Raw genomic sequence first — 16,920 nt, forward strand, 5'->3', positions numbered from 1 at the left:
TCTCTTTGGTTGAGGATGTCATGACCCCCACTGGTTCTGCAGCAGAAGGCGAGGGGACGTCGACAAGACGTTCGCCACAGTGGGCACTATCAATTGTTTATCATAAATTGGGATCTCCCGTAATGGTTTATGGGCGAGTGCGGAAGTCAACTCGAACTTCTTGGCCATTGCAAGTTGACAACGATGACGATGGAGTCATGCACCTTTTCACTGGAAGTATTAATATAAAACTCGCTCCAAACTTGACACTTTTTGTCATTGCTCAGTGAGGGTCTCTTCCGATCCTTGGCGTTGAATGACACATTCAAAAAAGTCAATTCAAAACTAAGGATTAGAAATGACCTCATAGAGCAAACAAAGTACGCCAAAAACGTCCAAATACGCCAGAAATGCAAGCCCATGGATAGAAGACGGCCACCAAATAAAGGACAAGGATAGTCCAAGTCTTTAATGCTCCCGCTTGTCGTCTATTCGGTGTCACTTCTATGATGTGCTTTCAGGCGTATCGGATGAAGATGGGAGGGGAATGCATGAGGGAAGGCCTCCTTTTATATTCCACAGGCCTTGTCCAGTGGCGTATGGATCTCGTCCTAAAGAAGCGTCACAAAGAAAATGGGCCGAATATTTATCCACGTGATCCTAATCAGATTACGGGAGCCCACATGGAAGGCACATGGCATGATCGGAGGGATTGCATAAGCACCCATGCGGTGCAATTTGAACGGCTTTTTAACACCTGTAATTTCATGCGTCGATAACAAGAAGAACGATCAAGGGTGAAACCTTTAGAAATTATTAAGCCGATGATTGCTTGGAAGTTGCATGCCCTGCCCTAACACCAGATACCACATCGCCCCAAAGATGTCTAGCTTTGGCACTTCGGACTGCGTCTCCAAACCGAGCAATCCGTAGGGTGTTACTCAATCCGGGCCAAGGCGCATGGAAACCAGCACAGAACACAACAGGGTCTCCTTTCTGTAATCCCAATTCTTCTGCGGTTTTTAAAATGTCCCGTTCGGCTTGTGCGTAAATTTGGTCAGTGTTGGACACCAATAGCATTGTACCCGATTTTGTGGGCGATTGACCCGTCGGACTCGTCTTTGTTGGACTGGTATCCGCTTCAGGAGGTAGGCTTTTGGTTGAAACCGGGCCTTTTGACAGCAGAGACCGGATCTTGAGCACGGGTGTGAGAGTTGGGTACACGCCGTAATTGAGAACCAAGCGGCGATAGAGGGAATAGCTGGACGTTACAGCTATAATAGGGCGATTAGGACGCCGTTTTGCGACATATATGGCCATGCTGCCTAGCGTTGTAAATACTATGATGGCGGAGGCATTTGCTTCTTCTGCAGCAGCAACCGTCGCATCCGCGATCGGATACGCAAACTCTCCAGAGCCATCGTTGACACGGTTACCACGGTCACGGGCAGTAATGACTTGAGGATGCATATACGTGTCTCCGTCTTCGGCCTGCTGGCAAACTCTCGCCATCTGAAGAGGCGAATGGTATCGTTATGGCGAGATTCAGAATAGGAATGAAGTCGTTTCATACATACCATCTGGACTGTTTCAACGGGATATTTGCCAGTGGCACACTCTGCTGAAAGCATCACCGCATCTGTACCATCAAATACAGCATTCGCAACATCGCTGACTTCTGCACGAGTTGGTACCGGAGAGTTGATCATGGTCTCCAACATTTGCGTGGCAGTAATGACTGGCTTGTCTATAAACAGAGAGTTATTTCCAGCGTCCTCCAAAGTGCTCATTTCATCTGCTCCTGCACTCACCGGCAGCATTAGCCTTTCGTATTAACATCTTTTGGATCACTGGGACTCTCTCCAGACTAATTTCCACACCCATATCCCCCCGTGCAACCATTATCCCGTCCCCAACCCTGATCAAATCATCAATAACATCCAACGCCTGCGGCTTTTCAATTTTGAGTATAATGTGCGGTCTCCAATTCTCCTCTAGCTCATCGACTTCTGCTTCAATGTCATCGTGAATTGGGTGGTGGCGGACACTGCCACGGCTGTTGGCCGACAACTGAGCATCGGAGTTCTTCCACTCTCCAAATAATCGTTTCAACTCCTCGACATCCTCCACTCTCTGAACAAAGGACATGGCAACGTACTCTAGGCGCATTCGATAGGCGTACTGGGCATCTCTTTTGTCCTTGTCAGTTAGAGCTGCTACTCCCAATCGAATATCTGGTACGTTGATACCCTTGTGTGATTTAAGTTCGCCGCCAACAAGAACGTCGCATTCCAATTCAGTGTCAGAGATGCGACGGGCTACGCGAAGTGTTAAATTTCCGTCGTCTAGAAGGATCCGATGGCCATTCTCGAGTTGTTGAACGACCTCGGGGATCTTGGTCTGCAGAGGCCCTTCGTTAGAGGATACAATTCATAGGATATAAATGGCATAGCATACCGTGATGACACCATCAGTTCCTGGGCCAGATGAAACAACCAGGCGCACGGGACGACCCGGCGTAAGTTGAATAGTCGGCCCTGGTTTGAAATCATTGCAACGGATCTTTGGTCCGCAGAGATCACCTGGGGAAGGAGATGATGAACCATGGACGTAATTAAAAGTCATTTGTTAGAACAAACCTAGAATAGCTACAGCGATGTTGAGTTCATCGCTATGTTTCCGAATCTCCTCAATGATCGGTGTTTGCGTTTCAGGGTTTTCAATATGCGAAAAATTCAAACGAAACATGTTGACCCCTACCAAAGAAGATTTATCAGTGCATCCATCAAAAATGTCTTATGTGTCATTTAGGCAACATACCGGCGAGAATCAATTCCTTAATCCTTGGGATGGAAGCTGGACCCAGTGTCCCAACAATCTTTGTCCTCCTCTTCTGCAAAGTCTTTTTCTTCATGGATGTTGCTTCGGCCGTACCCGCTGCTGCGAGAGAAGGGGTTGGACAGGGAGGAATGCTAACTGATGTAGGTGACATGGTCATCAAAGCGTAGGGTTTGGAAGCCGTTTAAGCCAATAAGGTGTCCCTTGGACAGGAGCAACAAAGAGGGCTTCGCTGGGCGCCGGCTTATGTGTAAACGTTCAATAGCGCTCTCCGATACCTCGCGAAGGAAGAAGGAGCACGACCAATATAGCAGGATATTGCCAGTATTCCTGCCTGACGAGGAGGGCCAATATATATGGTTGGAATCCTGCTGTGCTGTTGGCGTCGCGCTCTGACGCGTTGATTACGTGGATCACTTTGGCAGTGGTCCTTTGCAAGCATAGCACACGCTGGCAAATGCACAAGACTATTGGTACAGCTTATTTTTTTTTGCGCAGAAGGACATCCGATCATCATTCTCGTTCATAGCAATGCATGGCATTGGTGCATCAGCATATTCAGCTAGCTGTTAATAACAGATCAGTTCATGGCACAAGAAACAACAGTCATTGAGTTCTCATCCGTGGAATTTACACGACAGTCTCACCCATCTCCAGCTGCTGGATGCTGGACAGCCGACAATCGTCTCCCTTCCACACCAAGGTCTGATTCTTTTCCAAACCACATAGGCAAGAGTCACGTAATGTATAGCGATGTTATTTGGAGCCAGGCATCAATGAAGATCCTGGACTGTTGCTCCACAGTTGGTAAACAACTTCTACAGCTCTTCAGAGACATCTACCCGAAATCGAATATGAGCCAATTCCCACAGCGTCTGTCGCATCATTTTCCAAATTCCATTACGTTGCTTCCCAAACTGTCCGTTGTCGAGAACTCGGGATGTTCCGTGCTTAAGGCTCCCATGTGCAGCATCAACATTTGGAGAGTACACATGAACAACGACAAACCAAATATCCGCGCAAGTTTAAACCAGCTCAGTGCACCCCATCTCAAGATATCACGACGTTATATGTACTTTGGCCATTTGATGTTCGAACTCAATTGTGAGGTCCTAGTTTAAATGGATAAAGCAGCGTCAACTTCAACGAGAAAATGTTCCACAGAGAATCACTTCGCCTGCTTAGAATGGCCGAGTGGCGAAAGGTCGCCTCGCTCATTGACTTGGTTTGGTTATTGGATTTGCCCTGTCCAGATAAAAACTGTCATTTAAACTTTGGATCATAACCAACGTTTTTAAATTTTGGTCTTGGCTCGGAGGGGCAAACCTTCCTGAGAGCCGAGGCTTCGCAGATGTTCACCACTGAAGCTTTTGACAGTGGACATGCCCATCGGGACGAGTAGTACTGACTTCGATGGCATTTAGAGCGAAATTAGAGATCTCAACTTATTTTTTGATCAACAACAAGAAGACAGAACAGAATAGTTTATCACAGAAAAACATAGTACAAACAAGGGTTCTAAAGGCAAACTTGCATACAGGATGAAAAACCAAAAAAAAAAACGGCTAGATAAGAGAAAAGTACTAGACAAAATAGTCCCGGACAGACCAAACAGCTCAATGTCCCCGGTCCTTGTCGGCTCGCTTTGCCATCTCCACCAAAATCGGGTACTCGCCCGTCTCTTCACACATGCCACGAAACACTGCATCGGGGCCGGGCGGCTTGGTCATCAGCTCGTAAGGTGACCCGAATTCAGCAACAGTTCCCTGCGATAGAACAAGGATCTTATCGTAATCGGCTACAGTCCTGTGAGTTGTAAACAAGGCACGTTACACACTTGTTGAATAACCAATGTTTTCCAATTGCTGGGATTCGTACCTCAACCGATGTGCAACACAAAGCAACGTCGCTCCTCGGAACTCTGTACGAATCGTTTCCTGAATCCTTGCATCCGTTTCATGGTCTACACTCGCCGTTGCCTCATCCAACACAATAACTTTACAGCTTCGCAACAACGCTCGCGCAAGGCAAAGGAGCTGCCGCTGGCCTTGAGAAAAGTTTTGACCACCTTCACTTACAATGGTATCCAAGGTAAGGATGTTAGCAGAGCGATAGGATGCAAGCGAAGTGTTTGATGAACGCCTTCTCGTGGTACGGGTTTCAGAAGCAAGGGAATTGACAGACGCGCGCCGGGAAAGAGTTGGTGTCGGTGTTAAACTTTGGTGGCGGGAGGGAACCAAGGATCCTGTCCGATCTTGTACCAGGTTAGTAGTCAAGCTTGAACCGTCACAGCTAACTCCAGCTGCATCTCTACCGGGAATGGACACTGCAGTAGCATGCGAATCTAAAAGATGCGCTCTACGCAACGCTGTCCATAGTTGCAAATCGGTGTGCTCAGAAAATGGATCAAGATTGGAGCGAACTGTCCCCGTGAATAGGATAGGGTCTTGCGGAATGATAGTCAACCGTGACCTAAGATCTTGCAATCCAATCTGCGATATGTCAATATCATCAACCAATATTCGTCCGCCAGAAGCTTCCAAAAATCGGAACAGAGCCAAGGACAGGGTAGATTTCCCTGCTCCAGTACGCCCTAAATAAAATGTATTCTAGCTATGTCCGAAAAGATCCAGAACAATCATTCCCTTCACGATACATACCAACAATTCCGACTTTCTCTCCTGCCTTGGCAATAAAGTTAACATGTCGAAGAACAGGAGTCAAATCAGCGGAATATCTAATCAAGCAAGATGTCATGAAAAAAGGGCTGCCGTACGATAACACCAGAGCGATAAACGTACCGAACAGTGAGATCTTGAAATTCTACTCTTCCAGCAGCTGGCCACTGTGCTGGGGGTCAGATATCGATCTCCATGACAATCAAAAATATCTGATACATACCGATACGGGTGGTCTTGAGCCCTCAATGACGGGAGGCGCCTCCTGCTCAATAGACAGATATTCCTGTATACGTTCCACAGAGTTCATACTCATTTCCATCAACGCGTGCATTCTGACGACCCACTGCACCAGTCCCGTATTGGTAAGAAAGAGCAAGGACACAAGCAGGGGATTTACACAAACCCATCCTTACCAACAGCGAGTCCGTAAATGTCAACGCGTAACTCAAACTTAAACCAGCAGCGCCTGGGTCCATGCCATGGCCCCAATGGACGGTTGCCAAAATTGCGGCTGCCGAGCAAAACGAAACCATGGCACCAACCAAGTCAACTCGCACTCCAAGCCAGCGATTCGACACCCAGAGGTAGAAAAACGCTCGATGATTGGTATCCACACTATCATTGCAGCCAAAACATGAGAAATCAGTCAGCACTATATGCAGATGATGCGAGCCTACCGAGCGTAATTTTCTTTCATGAATTTGTCTTCCGCGCCATATGCACGAATAGTTGATGCCCCCCTACAAATGAAGAGAGCATACGTTACGATACAGAGTTTCAGGAAAAGAAGTTTTATCCAACTTACACAATCGTTTCGCTAAAGTGCGAGAATATAGGAGATCGGGTAGTCGACTCTAAACGCTTCAGCTCCCTTGAGGTTCGAAGGTATAACCGGGCAACCGAGATATATATTAGCGCTAATGAAAAAAGCATTCACATGAGTCCACAAAAGACCACAGGTACAGGCAAGTCCCGAAAACTCAACCTACCAATTGGAACAATACCACCCAAAAACACTGGCGTGACGACCGCGACAACTGCGACGACTCCTACTGCGGCAACTGTATTTGACAAAAAGTCGCCCCCAAACGCTGCAACCTCTTGATCCAAAGACTGAACATCTTTCGAAAATCTATTCAAAATGCGTCCCATGGGAGTAGTATCAAAGAACCGCATCGGAGCATGAAGGAGCCTTGCCAGCATTGCGCTATGGAGGTGGCGCGACGCATGGAGGGAACCAGTGCAATTCACAAGGATTCGGATGAACAGAGTTAACATCGTCAGCAGTCCGATCAGCGCGTAGATAATAAGGTAATAGTTGACCCCCTTTCTGTCTTCTAGTTTTGAGGAAGGTCCAAGATGATATGTCGGGAAAACCGACAAAACTATCTGCGGCGATTCTGAACCTCCCATTGTGACACGATAGGTAGCTCGTCGGTAAGCTGCTGCCCAAGACTTTAACCACCAATCTTGGCCAATAGTAGATAGTTGAACGGTAAGGTAGGCAAAAATCAAGGCCATCAAGAACACAAAGCCACCCGCCGCGCTAATGTACGCCCAGTACACTTTGCCCTTGACGGAACCAACAGCGCGAGCCTCATCTTCGGTGAGTCGAAGGATCTTGCGCTGAGAAGGTTGAATACCGGCCGGTCTTAATGCTTGATCAGATTCCAAGCTTGCACCGTCATCAAATTCAATGTCTACGTCTTGGTCTGGATCCGAGTCTCCATCCTCCATGTCGAGCAGTGGTTCCATAGATGAGGCATCGTTTATCTCTGGGGAGGGAGCAGTGCTCATAATATCGCCTTCTCCGTCACACTTCTCGACTTCTGCCTCAGGTGTTTCATACAAAGTTGTCAGACTTCGAGAATCCGTCGGCAACCCCTCTTCCCTCTCCTCGTCTGGTACAAGGTCAATTTTTCCAGGCCCTCTTCCTACGACCGCGCTGGGAGGACCTTGTGTGGCGATGCCTCCTCTCCGCATCACTACAACATGGTCCGCACGGGGAACACATAGATGTACAGCATGCGTGACGAGGACTCGAGTTCGTCCGCCCAGCAGTCCCAGAATGCAGTGTTCAAACAGGTGTCGGGCTGTTGGAGCATCAACAGCTGATAAAGGGTCATCCATCAAAACAAATGCCGCTGGAGAATAGGCTGCACGCGCAAGCGAAATTCGTGCTTTCTGTCCACCCGACAGGTTTACGCCTGGTCAGAGGAGTGTGCATATCAGCCTCAGCGTTGGAGTAACTAGTCAGCACAGAGCAGCAGACCTTTCTCGCCGATTTCGGTCATATCCCCGCCTTCAAGGGTTTCCAAATCTCTCAATAAGGCGCACGCGTGAATTACACGATCATATTTGGCTGGATCATATGGTTGACCGAATAAAATATTATCGCGAATAGTTGCGTTCATGAGCCATGCTGCAAGATATTTTAGAAAGAGACTTTCATCATTGCACTTGCTAAAGGAGTCAATTTACCTTGCTGTGCAGCGTAAGCGACGCTATTCGTAAGACCAGTTGAAGGATTCAGCCGCCCGTACCGACTGTCCGGCAAATATACCTCGCCAGCCAGACGATTCATCTCTTCAAAAGGTAGAGCGCAAAAGTTCAGAACCACTCTTTTGAAGTTTCAAAACTGTGCCCGCCAGACTGTACCTCCTAGTAGCGCCATAACCAAACTTGTCTTGCCACATCCAGTGGTTCCCACTACCAAGCTCAGGCCACCAACTGGGAAAGTGATTTCCAGATCCTTCAAAACAAACTCCTTCTGCATCGAATCGCTATCTCCATCTTTGCCTTGCCAGGAAAACTTTGCGGGGCCTGTAAAGCCAACGATCTCTGTTCCATCTTCGCTGCCTGGGCCGCCCTCCGCGCGATGGCCATCGGCTTTTTCCGACTGATATCGTTCCAGTTCATTCTCTCCCAAAAAGTCTTCCACTCGCTTCATGCTCACGAGTGCTTCACTCACGCGAACGATCATGTCTGGGAAAAGCTGCAACGGTTGCCGCAGCGCATTAAACAAAGCCAGTCCAGTGAACGCAATTTCGGCAGTCAACTCTCGATGGGCGACGATAGTGAACGTCATGAAGGTCAAGAATGACACGATAATCGGTGCAGCGTACCAAAGAAGACGGGACGTGGCAACAGTATAGAGGTATCCTCGTAAACGGTTAATCTCGGAATTTCGATAACTTGTGAGCATATTGAAATAATGTGTCTCCCATGCAAAGAATTTCACAATGCGAATTCCTTGCAAGGTCTGTCAGAAACCCGGGTTAATGGTAGTACGGGAGGGAAGACAGCGGAACTGGGTTCACCTCATTCATGGCTGTAATCCGTCGGTCTGTGGCTTTAATTAACATTTTCTGCTTCATAGCAACCATCTTGCCTAAGGTAGCCCCAATTGGGAGCATCGCTATCATCACAGCAAGCCCTGCAATAGCTGGCCACCCGAGGACAACCATCAGAAGTGTCACGCATATAGCAATCTGTAGGGGAGCAGTCCATAGATACATAATGTAGCAAGAAACTTCGAGAATCTTTTGCGTATCTTTGTGTAGCATGAGCGAAACATGAGTTCAAGAACAACATCCTTCCATTGTAAGGCCCTGACTTACCAACCGACATCAAATTAGTGATCTGACCGGTCGACGCGCCAGCTTGCTCTTCTTTCGTTGGGACTGCCACCGCCCGCCTGCGTAGAGCCTTTCCATAAATTTGCCCTATGAGAACCGCGCGCACACGGGTACCAATTCTTCTTCCATTAAAATAGACTTGGCCATCACATGCTGCTCGTATCAGGGCCGTGATCAATAGAGCAAACGTATACGCCAGGCCTTCCTTCGGCGAAGAATCCTCGCGGGGACGCGACACATGAGCGAGAATACGATTCAATAAATAGGGACCCGAGAAAGATAATAGGGCAGAAACGAACGCGTATGCAGCTTGTATTGAGAGTTCCGGACGGACGAGATGGTAAAGAGCCCTAAGTAAGCTACTATGCTGGAGCCTGCTTTGAGAATTTAGCTGTCCGTGGCGCAATTTATATAGTAAAAGTGCGAAGGTCCACTGACCGAATTCGGTTGAATCGGTCACACACGTTCGCAGCCTTGTCCCCGTCCACCAGATGAGGGACATCGTTCATGTCCAGCGTCTTTCGGTAGCCTCGCTCAATCACATTATTGAACCATGAGAAGGAAAACTTGGCATAAAGAGAAGCTCCGGTCTCTCGTGACGCTGGCGGTTCCCTATGCTGCAAACGAACCGTTTCAGCGATTTAGGTGAATTACTCTTCTGCAAATGACATCAACCTCCGACTGAAAGCCGCCAAAAATATGTCGCCTTCTCCTCAATAGACGCTCTCCAGAAATCCATGCTCCCATAGCAAGCATCACAAGCGCAATGCTTGCTTGTGCTCCAACAATGATGACGATCGCTCTGCTCATATGTCCAGATCCATACCACGCCCATACTGAACGAAGCTGCACACTTTTACATAAGGCAAAGAGTCCAAAATAGCTCAGGAGATAGCATAACGACTTTCGTTTAGATCTTTCACAGGGGAAGTAGAGTGAGGGGCGATTGGCTGGGCAGGTCGCAACAGTTAGGTATCCTAAAATAATGTTCACGTAGAGCTATGATGAAGAAAGATTAATAAATTATATCAAGCTCCACGTCGAAACGAAATCTAATATACAAACGTACCCATTGGAACGTGACAGTGATGACTTCCATTGTTACGTACGGCTCGTTCTCGTTAACTGTGTTCCCATTTTGTGCAGTTTCAATGCCATACCCGATCAAGCTCACGCCAATATGAGACAACGCCAGCCCCAACAAACAGATCCAGACCCACATATCCCTCCTTCTCGGCCCTTCCTCGTCAGAGGACACGGGATAACTCTCGTCACCGGCACCATAATCATTATCCGCACCATGGCGGCCTGGGTCGTTCTGAAGGACGGGTAAATATGCTCGAGGATCGAGATTCCGGCGTTGCCAAAATACGTGACGGAGGAGTGCAAATGTTCCGACTAGGAGAATATACGCCGTGGGTATTATCGACACAATTATACTGCAATTTCGAGAGTTGTTCTAGCTGAAGTACAAATTCTGAACTCTCGCATGCAATGATCAACCATACCTCCGTTCAAAACAATCGGTGAAGTCCGAATCAACCCAAGGGCCCTTACAATAACGTAAGTTGGTATCTCTTTTGCTATTTAGGCACTTCACTTTGCTTACCCATGGTTTTCCTCCACATAATTTCTCTGGCAAAGACATTTTTTAATACTGTCAAATGTACAAATATCCCACTCTCCAAGCCCGTGGGCACGACTTCGCAAAAGGTGATGGTTGCCGAGGAATATGATGGGAAGGCCCCATACGGAGTTTGACTTGACCAGATCTGCTAATTAATAGAGCAGCAAGCATTTCCACGGATGGCACAGCAGTTCGCTTACGTACACATTCGTCATTGCCATCTCCTACTTTTACTTGCTTGCAAGTCTTACTTGCCATGAAAGAAGGTTACGTTGGAAAGCATTGATTTACTCTTATTGTGTTCTTATTGATTGAAAATGTACATGATATATGGACGAGAATCTCTGCGATGCTACTATTTTAGGTCCTCCCTGTGTCCTGTAGTAGGGCCGCCGGCAAGAATGTTTCCAGGCTTGGTAATAAAAGACAGATCAGCATCATTATGTGAATGAAATATCAATCACAAGTCATACTCACCTCATTTCCAGAAGCATTGGGGACATTGCCTTGAATCTTGTCCCAAACTTTCTGAACTTTGCCTTTCTCGTTCTGCGGAGTATTGCGACCGATGGCATCATCTTCCTGACCACTCTTGAGTTGCGCGTTTTGCTTCTCCTGGCTCTTGAGGAAGTCGGGTGTGAGGTTTTCTGCTAAATGCGTGTGTATACTCTTGCGGCCGGCGTCGGACATTTTGGCTTGATAGTTACTGGGGCTTTTGGCCAGGATCTGGGCTTTTATAAATGGTTCACCGCACCCACGTCACATTTACGTGTCATCGATCAAACTCCCTTCCAATGCTTCTCTTCCATTTTCTCCGCACGATTGCGTGCAGGTCTTATGTTGGCAGACTAAAATATCCCCAGAAACTAGCACATGACAAGGCTATGCAACAGTTCACTGGTTCCACAGACCACTAAATGCTGTAGAATGATGAGAATGACGCTCTTCAAGCGGATAGGTACTCAATTCATCCTGCAATCAGGAAAAGATCATCTTCAGCGTCTTCATTAAACGACATACAGTAATAATAGATCATCACGCCCGTTCCATTGTACCCTCTAATAGGTCTATTCCCTCTACACTCTCCCTTTCGGTTTGCATACGCAAAGGCTATAGCCAGCTGTTTTGGTATCTCAGAGGCTTAATAACGACAACTGACGCCTATCGGCATATCGCTTAAATATAACACTACCATGACTTGAGAGTTCTTCGCTTTGATTTTGCCACGTTGTCGAGGCTGTGCCTACTCTTTAAAGAACAGACAAGCCCACTATGTCCAATAGCATGGTTAAGCGCCTAAAATATGGAACAAATGGAATACTGCTGCATATAGCATTATTTTCTGAACATACCCAGGATGACTACGGCAAAAACGAGTAGAAAGGGGTAAGAATAATCAGCGGGCTTCGTTTTCAGCGTTATGCGGACCCTGGAATGGGCGATCGTCTTTGTCGCACTCTCGATCGGTTTGATATCAGCAGGCAACGTTTGAATCATTGAAAAGCACGTAATAAAGCAGGCTACAAAAGTGAGTAAGAAGGTGTCGTAGATTCCGGTCTATATATAGCAGGGATCAGGCTTGTTTATCTTTGCATACGAGCTTTTAAGGATCATCCCGTTTATTACGATCGAGCTCTTCTGGAAACGCAAAGAGAGGAAGTACGCATAAAGGAATCCAAATTGGACGCAGAGGTTCACATGTGCATTGCTAACGTCCAAAGTACGTTCGACATACTGCACATCAAAGAGTGTTTGCAACCTCTTTGCACTTGCCATGTCCCTGAGGCATAAGGCCAATCAATTCCTACGTGTGGGCATTAAACCTCAGACGTTTCAACGCTTAAATCAGCGCTTCCGAAACATTCCTTTTTGAATCGCTCACATGCTTGTCCAATGCAATGCTCCATCATCGACATTTATTTGTGAGATACCGATGTGTGCTCCAGATGAAGTAATGGCTTACGTCATCAAGTATGACTTTATGGCCAGCCACCAGAACTTTTCGACAGCTTCTTTCGGAGGACAACCCGCGTTTGCAATTTGTTCACCACCAATGTGTTGAGGGCAGAACGTCAGAGTGTCAAACCGGCGAGAAGATACGTGCCAGCTTCTCATGATTTTTGCCCCGGAAGGCCTGTGTGAATTCTTCGGAGCCTTTTGAGCAGTGCAATGAGGACATTACAGGGTATCCTATCTTCGGTTACAAACATTTGGCACAGCTTGCACTTACGGTGTGCTTATAGGTTTCAACAACCCTACCAGTAACCCATGGCTGTCGAACCCGGGACAGCTCCCTACTGCCAAAACTTCAAAGTCTAAATACCCAAGCGCGCCGTCATTAGTCTCTGAATTCCCAGAACTTACGCGGCTGCACGGAGCGTTGTCGAATGAGTCACTAAAACATGTCCCTAATGTCGACCGGACTCGAAAGGATCATGCAGGCGCCAAGAACCCGTCCTTCCGCTCCACGGGCTCACTTGGGCTCGGGTTACGGGGACATGATATTCAGCATCCAATCATGGTCGGTAGAGTTCCTGTGGCCCCTCCCAGGCCGTCCGTGTCGTTAGACAAGGCAAAGCAGACAATAGACTCTCAGGAAATCACGCGACATGCAATACCTATCGCCATACTTTTGTCCCTTTTGCTCGGTCCGTTTGTGCCTCCGCTGTTGCGAGTAGTTGGTGTGATAGATTTTGTGAACCATCCCCTGGTATTCCGGCTCTTGTTGTGTGGATTCAGTGTGGCCTTGATATGGACTGTGGGAAGGAGTATTCTTCTGAGACTCGGATTACGAATATCTCTGCATGGCGATGCTGGGAAGCGCTGGTGTAGAGTGTGGATCGGTGTACCGCCGGGTTGTCAGCCGCCATCCACGGGTACCAGGTCCAGATCACTTAGTAAAGGAACCAAGGGTGAGGTACCGAAAAAAGTACTACATCAAGTTACTGAGGAGGAGAGGGCACTGAAGGCAGCATTGTTGTCTGGTAAGATGGTGATTACCATTGAACGGGTAGAAGCTGCGGTTCATAAGCGGCCCTCGGCCGTGCCTACCCATTGCGGCTTCTGGGCACGACTCAGGCAGAAAGTCAGCCCTCCATACCTTAACCTGCGTCTGACAACCATTCGGATCTATCTCCCCGCTGCAAGCTGGTTGGGCTTCCCTATTCCCAGTATGCCACCCAGTCCTCTGTCACGAAGCATTCACGCCATTGTCTCGTACATTGCCGTCAACATTATTTTGCCATTGATTCGTCTTTCTATCACTGATCTAAAGATACACCTTCCCTCGGCTTCCGACGTCAGTGGCCCATTATCTCCAGGTATCCCTGGTCGCTACGACCGTCCCATACCATCTCCAACCATTCGCGAAACCCTTGTCAACCTCTTTCGCCAGTCTCCGCGAGATTCTCACCTGCATGGTGGATTTGAATCCGCGCTCGTTGAGTACCATGTCGCGCGCTCAACATTGGAGCAAGTTACCCGGAAGAGATTCATGTGGTGTGTCACTGTTCAGGAGGCTGTTGTAGGGTCCTACTGGGACATTGTGGAGGATCCGATAGTAGGTGGCGGTATTCAAGCACAGACAGGCGATTCGGGAAAAGAGAAAGTTGTCATGAAGCGCATGCAGCTATGGCTCTTTGAGAGAGATGACGAAGTGGATAGAGTTCTTGCCGATGTAGGCAAAGTTGAGCTTTTGGTTGCGAATACTATAGTGGAAGCGGTGGACACTATTGCGAAAGAATCAGATACTAAGCGTGAACCAATGGATGACTTGTTTTCCAACGATAGTTCCGAGTTCGATAAGCGCTCCAGTACCTCGTCTGACGAGCTATCGATTGCATCTGTTCAATCATCCCCTCAAATCGAAGAAAATGAACCACAGATAATGCCGGGAGCTTCTATCCCTGATCTCACATGTGCATCACCAGATCGATTACACCGTCTTCGCATTACACTTGTCGCCAGCCATCTCTGTGTCACTGTCGACTCGTCACTCCTCCTTCTTGTTAAGGATCTGTCAAGAGGATCCAAAATAGGGGCACCGGCAGGACCTAAAGACTCGAGGCAAAGGAAGAATCCGTTACGAATCTGTGGAAGGGTAAGATCGACAAGATGATAATTCAATCATGTCTTTATAATTGTAAGAGTTTGATTACTTATTCTAATACCGTATCTTTGCAGATGTACAGGCGATTCACCTCCATGGCAACACGTGCTGCTGTAGCAGCTCTTAGTGATAGAATGTTTGAATTCAAAAGCGTCCAGAGGGAACTTGTTGTATAGGATTAGGTAGTTAGTTAAAACATTTATAGAGTAGTCGTCGTCGTAGTAGTAGTAGTAGCAGTAATAGTTCGCCGTAGGTTGATACTGAACGAATAGATGGGACTTGAACTTTGTTTGGTCACGTGTCCCGCTTACTTGATGGCTTACCGCACTGATTCCGACCATAGGGTGGTCGATCGTTTCTATTTTTTATCCAGCGTCTCCAGCAATGGGCACCATTTTCTCCCGCTCCACTCCAAATCTTCTCCCACAGTCCAGAGCCCAATCCACCTCCAATCCAACATCAAAATCAAGGGATGCAGACGTCAACCTCGACTTTGGGCCGGCATTTGTGGGACCGCTTGGCAAAGGCCTGGCGGGTGGATGGGGCGCCGAAGATGAGGAGGAAAGCAGTGAGGTTCAGCAGAATCAGATAGATAGTATGCTGGGGTGGAAGGCAAAAATTGGGCAGAGTTTTGGGGATACGGACGCGGGGAGGGTAAAGTGCTTGTATGACCAGGTAGGTTTTTTTTTTAGCTGTATTCCTTTTTAACACAAACAGTCTAAACGTCTCCCTTTCAAGACCCCGCAAAAACCCACCACAACACTTCAATCCCATTTCCATCTCCGCAGGAACACGCTCAAACTCGTTCGAACATCTTCCAACACTGCAACACTCTCCTTCCAACTTGACACAACCGTTCCCTGCGTCATCCGAATAAATGTTCCCGCCCATTCACCGTACTCTTGTATACCCAATAGAGATACACATGTGAAACCAGGCTTAGATCAGAGTCTGTCGATCCAGTTTGGGATGCCTGCAGAGAGTGGGGAAGATGTGACCATGGTTCTTGTTGTGGAGAATGACGCAGATTCTGAAGATGACCGGCAGACTCAGATAACTTTCTTGACTGTTATGCATCAGAAAGAGAGAAGGGAGGAGGAGGAAGGGGAGGAGGAGGGCGGAGGCGTGGCTGAAGTTAGGGTCATTCGCCAGGACGTTGTGGTATGTTATGATTGTCTTTTTTCTGATCAACCAGCTCAGCACTCAAAAGTCACCATTAGATAAACTCCATAACATATACCCTTCAAGAAATATATGGTCTCTCCTCCATTTCTCAGTCTGCGCCGCAGGATGCAAGTTCGATGGACTGCGTTATTTGTCTTTCCGAGCCCAAGGATGTTGTCGTCGTGCCATGTCGGCATTTCTGTCTATGTATTGGATGTGCGGAGGCGGTTAGAATGCAGGGGCGAAGTAGTGATAGAGGTGTTGGAGTACCGAGGTGCCCCATTTGTAGAACGAGTAAGTTTTTTGATTGCCTTATTTTTGGGGTTTCAAGGTAGGCTCATGACGGTTTTCCATGCGTGTTCCAGTCGTGCAATCCCTCCTCCGCATCAAACTACCAGAAATATACCGACCCAATACCGCAATGTCTCAAACCCTCTCTCGCTCCCGTTCTCGTCCTAGTACCGCCCGGCCTACAATCCAACCTTCCAGTCCGCCACTGCCAGCAGCACCTCTCGCATCCGTTACAGCACCACCGTTGGAGCCAACGGCGCTCACCTCACCCCCACCATTAGATGCCTCTCAATCCGATCTCCAACATATACAAGAATTACCACGTCGAAAAAGTGATATAGATGTGCATATTATCCCGGGCGCTGTGCCTATTGAGGAAGACTTGGACGATATTGAAATGGGGGTTATGAATACAGAGAAGGGTTGGCGAGATTGTACTTGATTATGTGTGGCCTAACATGAGTTGCAACAACTCTTGCAGTCCTAGACATTTGGCTACCAATTTTTTTTTCTCGCGGAGAATCCAATGCCAATTGAGGCTGTCAAAATACGCAGTGCATTGGGACAAGAATGGCGTTAAGCAGAGTAGTCAGC

General features: G+C 47.7%; 6 protein-coding genes across 7 annotated transcripts; 3 read left to right on the plus strand and 3 right to left on the minus strand.

The window, feature by feature from the left end:
* Positions 1-684: 684 nt before the first annotated feature.
* On the minus strand, positions 685-3,176 carry SPPG_07716 (pyruvate kinase). The gene is made up of 6 exons (XM_016755873.1): positions 2,800-3,176; positions 2,619-2,735; positions 2,437-2,561; positions 1,791-2,379; positions 1,557-1,726; positions 685-1,491 (listed from the first exon to the last, which is right to left on the minus strand). Exons 1-6 carry the CDS (start codon positions 2,975-2,977, stop codon positions 796-798), a joined length of 1,875 nt encoding a protein of 624 aa, XP_016604926.1. The 5' UTR covers positions 2,978-3,176; the 3' UTR covers positions 685-795.
* Positions 3,177-3,288: 112 nt separating this feature from the next.
* SPPG_09491 (uncharacterized protein) lies at positions 3,289-4,433 on the plus strand. Its single transcript, XM_016757658.1, has one exon. The coding sequence runs from the start codon at positions 3,405-3,407 to the stop codon at positions 3,936-3,938; it is 534 nt and encodes a 177-aa protein (XP_016604927.1). The 5' UTR covers positions 3,289-3,404; the 3' UTR covers positions 3,939-4,433.
* On the minus strand, positions 4,257-10,884 carry SPPG_07717. Of its 2 annotated transcripts, XM_016755874.1 has the most exons (20): positions 10,746-10,884; positions 10,645-10,688; positions 10,206-10,575; positions 9,812-10,135; positions 9,575-9,753; positions 9,119-9,510; positions 8,819-9,051; positions 8,157-8,760; positions 7,980-8,084; positions 7,771-7,920; positions 6,488-7,705; positions 6,304-6,415; positions 6,176-6,238; positions 5,912-6,113; positions 5,719-5,841; positions 5,619-5,662; positions 5,478-5,554; positions 5,132-5,410; positions 4,696-5,071; positions 4,257-4,623 (listed from the first exon to the last, which is right to left on the minus strand). In XM_016755874.1, the coding sequence occupies exons 1-20, from the start codon at positions 10,782-10,784 to the stop codon at positions 4,434-4,436; spliced, it is 5,124 nt and encodes a 1,707-aa protein (XP_016604928.1). In that variant the 5' UTR covers positions 10,785-10,884; the 3' UTR covers positions 4,257-4,433. The 2 variants fall into 2 exon arrangements, with proteins under 2 accessions (XP_016604928.1, XP_016604929.1); XM_016755875.1 differs by having other exon boundaries at positions 4,696-5,410.
* Positions 10,885-11,030: 146 nt separating this feature from the next.
* Positions 11,031-11,583, minus strand: SPPG_07718 (uncharacterized protein). Its single transcript, XM_016755876.1, has 2 exons — positions 11,241-11,583; positions 11,031-11,175 (listed from the first exon to the last, which is right to left on the minus strand). The coding sequence occupies exons 1-2, from the start codon at positions 11,451-11,453 to the stop codon at positions 11,119-11,121; spliced, it is 270 nt and encodes an 89-aa protein (XP_016604930.1). The 5' UTR covers positions 11,454-11,583; the 3' UTR covers positions 11,031-11,118.
* A 1,188-nt stretch (positions 11,584-12,771) lies between these two features.
* Positions 12,772-15,161, plus strand: SPPG_07719 (uncharacterized protein). Its single transcript, XM_016755877.1, has 3 exons — positions 12,772-12,948; positions 13,007-14,862; positions 14,946-15,161. Exons 1-3 carry the CDS (start codon positions 12,933-12,935, stop codon positions 15,045-15,047), a joined length of 1,974 nt encoding a protein of 657 aa, XP_016604931.1. The 5' UTR covers positions 12,772-12,932; the 3' UTR covers positions 15,048-15,161.
* A 94-nt stretch (positions 15,162-15,255) lies between these two features.
* SPPG_07720 (uncharacterized protein) lies at positions 15,256-16,912 on the plus strand (the record flags this gene model as incomplete). The annotated part of the gene is made up of 4 exons (XM_016755878.1): positions 15,256-15,546; positions 15,610-16,032; positions 16,092-16,329; positions 16,401-16,912. The coding sequence occupies 4 exons, from the start codon at positions 15,256-15,258 to the stop codon at positions 16,766-16,768; spliced, it is 1,320 nt and encodes a 439-aa protein (XP_016604932.1). The 3' UTR covers positions 16,769-16,912.
* Between the last annotated feature and the right edge of the window lie 8 nt (positions 16,913-16,920).

Source organism: Spizellomyces punctatus (genome assembly GCF_000182565.1).
Source record: "Spizellomyces punctatus DAOM BR117 chromosome Unknown supercont1.17, whole genome shotgun sequence".
Taxonomy (NCBI): domain Eukaryota; kingdom Fungi; phylum Chytridiomycota; class Chytridiomycetes; order Spizellomycetales; family Spizellomycetaceae; genus Spizellomyces; species Spizellomyces punctatus.

Coding starts and splice junctions, on each gene's coding strand:
- SPPG_07716 (XM_016755873.1), bottom strand. CDS start 2,977: ATGACCATGTCACCTACATCAGTTAGCATTCCTCCCTGTCCAACCCCT. Junction 2,736..2,799: donor TAAGGAATTGATTCTCGCCG/GTATGTTGCCTA, acceptor CTTCTTTGGTAG/GGGTCAACATGTTTCGTTTG. Junction 1,727..1,790: donor ACGAAAGGCTAATGCTGCCG/GTGAGTGCAGGA, acceptor CTCTGTTTATAG/ACAAGCCAGTCATTACTGCC.
- SPPG_09491 (XM_016757658.1), top strand. CDS start 3,405: ATGGCACAAGAAACAACAGTCATTGAGTTCTCATCCGTGGAATTTACA.
- SPPG_07717 (XM_016755875.1), bottom strand. CDS start 10,784: ATGTCTTTGCCAGAGAAATTATGTGGAGGAAAACCATGG. Junction 8,761..8,818: donor GGATTACAGCCATGAATGAG/GTGAACCCAGTT, acceptor GGTTTCTGACAG/ACCTTGCAAGGAATTCGCAT. Junction 7,706..7,770: donor GACCGAAATCGGCGAGAAAG/GTCTGCTGCTCT, acceptor TCCTCTGACCAG/GCGTAAACCTGTCGGGTGGA.
- SPPG_07718 (XM_016755876.1), bottom strand. CDS start 11,453: ATGTCCGACGCCGGCCGCAAGAGTATACACACGCATTTAGCAGAAAAC. Junction 11,176..11,240: donor CCAATGCTTCTGGAAATGAG/GTGAGTATGACT, acceptor TTTATTACCAAG/CCTGGAAACATTCTTGCCGG.
- SPPG_07719 (XM_016755877.1), top strand. Junction 14,863..14,945: donor CGTTACGAATCTGTGGAAGG/GTAAGATCGACA, acceptor GTATCTTTGCAG/ATGTACAGGCGATTCACCTC.